The sequence below is a fragment of the Trachymyrmex cornetzi genome, unplaced genomic scaffold (assembly GCF_001594075.2).
Source record: "Trachymyrmex cornetzi isolate Tcor2-1 unplaced genomic scaffold, Tcor1.1 scaffold346, whole genome shotgun sequence".
NCBI lineage: Eukaryota > Metazoa > Arthropoda > Insecta > Hymenoptera > Formicidae > Trachymyrmex > Trachymyrmex cornetzi.
Window position 1 is genome coordinate 832,834 of NW_017298173.1, and position 6,879 is coordinate 839,712.

At 31.0% G+C, this 6,879-nt stretch overlaps 1 protein-coding gene across 1 annotated transcript in view; it reads left to right on the top strand.

The window, feature by feature from the left end:
* The window catches only part of lov (BTB/POZ domain-containing jim lovell protein), a 4,431-nt gene extending 4,346 nt beyond the window's left edge, over nt 1-85 (top strand). Inside the window, exon 3 of the mRNA XM_018510639.1 lies at nt 3-85. Coding sequence (XP_018366141.1) covers nt 3-85 — 83 coding nt within the window. The remainder of the gene's footprint in view (nt 1-2) is intronic.
* The last annotated feature ends 6,794 nt before the right edge of the window (nt 86-6,879 follow it).

Below are 6,879 nucleotides of genomic sequence, written 5' to 3' on the forward strand. Positions count from 1 at the left end.
CCACCATCATCATCAGGAGTCGTCGATGCAACCGCAACCAACGCAATCGACGCCCACGTTGCTACAGCAGAACGGTTCTGATTAGGATTCAATAGGACCGTTTGGCTAGAATGGTACGTTCTTGTATGTTGATGTTAAGCGATGATTAATTTGTTACCTTTGCCCACTGAGGGCTGAGCAGATTAGTCCTTTGGCTGCGAATACCTGTATCATAATCAGTCAATGATAGACCTGGTTATAAACTCGCATTAATTCGCAAACGTATGTCGCAAATGTGGTTATTTAGCTAATTATCTTGAGAAAACATCTTAGGAGATTTGAGATTGAACTTTTCTAGAGATACTGACATCTGCAAAATTATCGCCTTCATGTCATACATTCACGTATATAAAACTCAAAAGTTTATAACGTTTTCAATATACTCTTCAACCAACAAGAAAACATGCTATAATTCAGAATTGATTTGATTTTTCTTAAAATATGTCGTTAGGGCTCGTACCTACTGAAGTTGATCGCGTCAATTAATGTACTGACTTCTTCTATTTTTTTGTAAAGAAGAAGAAGACACCAGTATGTTGATCGACACAATCGGCTTCAGTGGAGAAAAGCCTTTAAATATAAAAATTTAGGCGATACGTTTATTATTATATTTTGATATTTAAAGGATGATCTCCTCAAAGCTAACGCTTTTATGGGATTCTAAGTTACTGTTGAAATAGTAAAATAAAAAAATATTTTAGATAAAATTTTTGTGACTTTTTATATAATTTATGACTATTTATTAAAAATATTTATATTTTCCAAAATTAAAATATTTTTAAAAATATCATAATATATCTTGTTTTGAAATAAATTATAAAGTAACTTTATCATGTATGGATGTGACTTTGGTATAAAATTGCCTTTCATCTTAATTTATAGAAAAAGTTTAATTTTTTAATAATAATAGTAATAATAAAAGTAATAATAGAACAAATAAAGATCTGTTGAAAAATATAAGATAGTTTATTCTTGGATAATTTAATTCTTGAATAGATTATTTTTGAATAATTTATAACAATAGAATGCTATCGATAATAAATTTTACGTATCGAGATATTGAGTGCTAAGCTATACCTTCCATAGTCATCAGGATGCTCACTCTGCCACTAAAAGCTAAGACAAACGGGAACAAGCGTTTAAAAATTCAATCCGTTTTATATCAGTTTAGACTCCTTAATGTGATCGCTGTTATAATCTTATAATAAAGTATGATGAATGATTTCAATTTTTAAGCAGTTTTGTGTTATAATATGTTTTATTGATAAGTGTTATGAGGGAATGTTAGATTACACACTCTCCCCCAAATTTTCAAGATTGAATTTAGTAGTGCGCTTGTTCTTTTTTCTTTTGAATTAATAATTAGGTTATTTGTGTTTATGAAGATCTATTTTTTTTATCATCAAAAGTGTGAAACGTTTCAAAATCGTTTGTTACATTAATTAAGAGTGGCCTATATTTTCTTGTACGTATATGTATCAATAATAATACTGTTATCGTTCAATGTCGATAGCGTTCTAGGATTAATCCTGTTAGATTTTAGTACTTAACAATATATTTCAAAGGAAATTAAATCAATTATGATGTATTTTACTTACAAAAAATATATCATAAAAACAATACGTACAATAGCTAGAATACAACTAAAACTGAGGGATCCGTCACTCTGCCGTGGATCTTGGATATTTTGAGAAAACAGTTTAACGTGCCGCAGCCAAAGGGTTAATCGCACGATAGTTAATTAAGAGACCCCTCCGTGAAGTTTTTCATCGCACGGGGGTATATAGATTTACACGCGCGCGATTCAACACGAGACACTATCCTTCACAAGACTGACTTTTACCAACCGACTCGCAGCTCTCCGCAGGGTATACTCTCGATGTAACATTCGAGCTTTGCTCAATCCACGCTTAAGCGCCATTAACTGCTCTCCGCTCGTTTCTGTGCTTGCCACTTGGGTTTTGTTGCTGTGTCTTTCCTCCGTCGGTGGTTAGACCGCGTGAGATTTTTACCGCTGTCAAGAAAAATACTCAAGAGCTCTTTGTCGGATGTCGTTCATATAGTTTGATTCCCGATGAACATAATTTGGAAATTGATTCTTAGCAAGTATTTATTCGACAGATTTATTTTTCAAAAAACATCTCTTTAAGTGAAGATAAAAATTGTTTTTCGAAAATATCTCTTTAAGAAGGTAAAATTAAAAGTGAAATTTTCGTTCATCAAAATTGAATCTTGGTAACAAAATTTTCGAGCGTATGTTCCGCCTTTTACATTCAGGCTTGTTCAGTCAGACTCGTTGACGATACGTCGCATCGTCTTGTTTTAATGTCTTCCGCAATCATCGATTCTTTCTTGAGACGCGAATTGAAGATTGTCGGATCTTTTCGCGAGAATGAAATGGCATCGAAAACATTGCGACGCGATCGCGAGACAACTTTCAGCGCCACTGCTATGTAATAGTTCCTGCTGCAAAAGTGATCATGTACCAAATAGTATTTGCTAATGGCTGAACAAAGTACGATGCTACGATGGGACTTGCGATCGCACGTTCCGTTAATATAATGGGCGTCTTGAACAAAAAATGACGATTATGTTTATGATAGATAAAGAATGAGGTGAGATGGAACGAAACTTTTTTTAGTGGTGAGATATATGATGACTAATTAATGATGGCATATCGAGAAGCTCATTTCAAACCGTTGACTCAAAGGGAAAAAGGAAAAAAAATATACGTAATAGTCGAAAAAATTACACAAAATATAGGTGAAATACAAATATCACATTGAATGTTTCATTATAAAATTACTAAATTAAATATAATGTCCTTTCTTATTATTGCAACATGAATTGTTAGTTAATTTGCAACTTTAGTTATATTTATTATATAATAAAATATAAATACAGCTGATTATTAATATTATATTTAAATTAAGTTAACTTTTAATTTTAAAATAATGATAAATGAAGAATCTTGAACAATTGAAGAAACATTCTTTTCAGTACTTGACAAATGAAATTTAACATTTGACAAATTATTTTAAGGACGTTTAATCTAAAAATAATATCAAAAATATATAAAAATTTACAAAAATATATAAAAATATATAAAAAGTTATTATTTTGGCTAATAACCCTTCTATTTTATTTGTACTGAGTAAAATTTGAATACAATTCTCTTATTGTTTAAAAATTATTTAATTTTTTCATTTATTTAATTTTTAAAATTAATTCTTAAAATTTTATAATATTTATTTTGCAAATATTTGAAATATTTAAGAAAATAATATTAAGAATTAAATCAAATTTTATACATAATTAAATTTTATACTGATCAAACAATAATAAATTCGTGTAAAAGCCTATTTCGATCTACTTATTCGTTTAAAAGTTATTATCTAAAACTGCAGAAAAATATAATTATTTTGCTGTATAAAAGACAAATGATTTGTCATTTTGTTTTGTGCAATTGGTTTCAAAATGTATTCGCGAACTAATACGAGTATCATTAAAAGTTTTTGAATAATAATTGGCTAATATTAACTTTTCTTTTGGCTGATTATTTAACTTATACTTTTAACTAATATTGTATAGCCAAAACATTCTTAAATTAAGTTATGTGATTATGTATGATTCAATCTATTTTATATTTTAGATTTAATTATAATAATTATTTAATTATGATTCGAAATTTTTCAGAATTGAATTCAAAATTAACGAACATTATACACTATTGTAATGCATGATAAATTTTTTTATCCTTTCGACTAAATTTTCTCAATTAAAGTCCTTTTAGTTTAGTGTTTAATTTTAATTTTACTTTGTAGTTTGGATTTAGTTCATAATTTAGTGATTTTTTAAGTTAGCTTTTAATTTAAAATAATTTATAATAAAATACATTTTTATGCGATCATGGATACGGTTTTTAAATGAAGCTTCTCGAATGTAATTGAATAAGGTGACGAAAATATCATTGACACGAAAGCAAGCATCATTTTCGCGCGAGTCGTCCGCGTTTTTTCATGTCGAATAAAAAACAATCTTGTCGAATTGCGACAGTCGTGGATGATGTAGTAACAGTGACAACTTGCCAAGATTTCCCATTTGCCAATCCCCCGAGAATCTTACCTGTTGTCAGCATGCTCCGATGTGTATAATTTTTAGGTCTAATTTACTTACTCGGTAGTGATATTATTTACAGAATAGTCCGTAAATAATATTTTTAATTGTTGACCGTTTTATTCCGTTCGCTTCTTTCTGTTCGAGTTTCCCGCGATACGTTTTGAAATATCCGACAACACGAGCAAAATGAAAAAATCGCGCGATCTGTCGAGACGCGAACAAAACTATCTTTGGTTTGACTCATTACGAACGGATAATTCGACGAGAAACGAGGCAAGCACGCGCAATCGCCGATTTTGGCTAGTACCGAAACGCGAAATGCAATTCAAGGGAAATTAAGGATCGACAGCGGTATAATTTCGGAGAGTTCAATTCTCAATCACACGAAAGAGATGTGAAAAAAGCGTTCGCGCGGTGTCTGCGAAGAAATTCACCGAAATCATACTGATCTGAATATCCGAAAAGCAAGAAAAGAGAGAGAAAGAATATAAATACGTGACAAACGTTGAATATACTTTTAATCGTAGACCACAATTTCACAACAATATTTCGACAACCAGACGGAAGCGCAGGGTAACTAACACATCAGGGATAGCCACAGACAAATCTACGATAGATAAAGAAAATGCTACATATTAAATTGTAAAGGTAATGGTAAATGATTACTTAGGTAATTATTAAAGTTATAATAACGATATGATTATTTCGTTAAAGAGATTAAGAAAGAAAGAGGAGGAAGTTGAAGAAAAGAGAGACAAAAAGTGAATGAATGACAGAAATAAGAATCATATGATAGAATCCGTTATGTCACATTCTTTACTACTCCTAGAGAGAAACAGGATAAGATATATTATGAGAAAATAATAATAATAAAGTAACGAATAATAATAATAATAGCGATTTAAGTAGAGCATAAACGACAGACGGAGCGTATAGGATGCGACACGGGGTTTGAAGTGAATATTAGAGAGACCACAGGTTTTCGGACCTCATCCCCAAAACAACCTGTACAATACAAACTGATATTATTATTGATTATTAATACTATATATATTATATATATTATATATACAGGGTGTTTCAAAAGAGTTTATAACTGCTCCAACGGATTGTACCCTCAGTTCTCGTCTCGCTTGACATGTGTATATGTGTACACAAATATATAAATAATTAGACTTACGCTCACATTACATCATATTTAATATTTAGTTAAATTAACAAAAGACTTTAATTTTGTACCAATTAAAATATACCTAATTGAATTTGTCATTAAAAATATTTATTTTTGAGATTTTGATTTGCTATTTACTCTCAAATATTTTTTTAAAAATGTTTGACTTACAAGAGAAAGAAATCTACAGATTTCTGTTTTGTAGTATTTAGATTGAAACTGTTTTTATAAAAAATGAAATAACCATTTTTGTAAATATTTCATTTTTGTTTTAATCGAGCATCATGAAATTATATTCGGACGATTAAGATGGTACAACCACGTTGAAAATGGTTTTAACAATTTTTTATCCACTCTGTTGACGAGAGAGAGAGAGAGAGAGAGAGAGAGAGAGAGAGAGGGAGAGAATGAGTAACAGAGAAATAGGATTATATCTTAACTGTATGCGACAAATGGCGCAGAGTTAAAATACAGTTAAACAATGACTGTTCGTATGCATACAGGAGTGCGTGCGAGAGCGTACATAAATACTATTTATAGGTCTATTTGTGATAGGCACCACATGTGCAGAATTCAGTATTATTTTACAGATGATTGGAAAAAGAAACGGTCGGCACGTCTTCTTTTTCAATTAACGTTTTTGTTGTTCGTAGGCACCCCTTTAGCATATTAAACATTAAGAGAACTTTCTCCAATCGCAATGTTTATCGTCTCTCGCATCTTTTGTGAGAGACGACGAGCAAAGCTTTAAAGGAGAGAGAAGATGAGAGAATATCCTAGGAATGAAAGAATGAGAAAGAGGACAAGAAAGTGAGAGAGAGAGAGAAAGAGAGAAAGTGCGTGTAAGAGAAAGAGAAGACGACAGGGGAACATTATAGGCACACAGGCACGGAAAAAAAGGAGCATTATTATTGTGGCATAGGGTGTGGATAGAGAGACGCGTATCGATTGGTTACTTTATTATAGCGAAAGGATAATACATGTTAAATACAAGTAACGCATTATTGATTGATTTTAAATTGTTGCCTTACTTGTGTTATGGTGTCGTGTTAAGGTCGCTATATCTTAACGAGTGAATTAACAGCGAATGTGAAAGTTTTTAAATCAATTTGCTCGAGAGTTTGATTTAGTTTTTATTCGCTGTTTATTCGCTTTCACAGTTATACGCTCGATAAAATCGGCGCCAGTACAATCGTCGCTGTAATAATGATTACAATGATTCTTATTAATTAATTATGCAAAATTTGTAATAATGTACAATTCGTTGTTAAAATCAAATGCAGGCACATATATGCACGAAAGAAAAATAACAAAACAAGGAGGATGATATCCGAGTATTGGAATTACATGTTTTTATTGGACAAGTTATAAATAACGCTGTGCCATTATTTTTATTGTACAGGACGTTAGAAAAATGAAACTCATAGCGAATTACATAGTGTTCACTCAAAAAACAGCTCTTACTCCGCAAACAGTGTTCACTCAAAGAAAGTTCTCTTCTAATGAGATTAATTTTCCGAACTGCACTGATTAAGCATCTTTTACTCGAT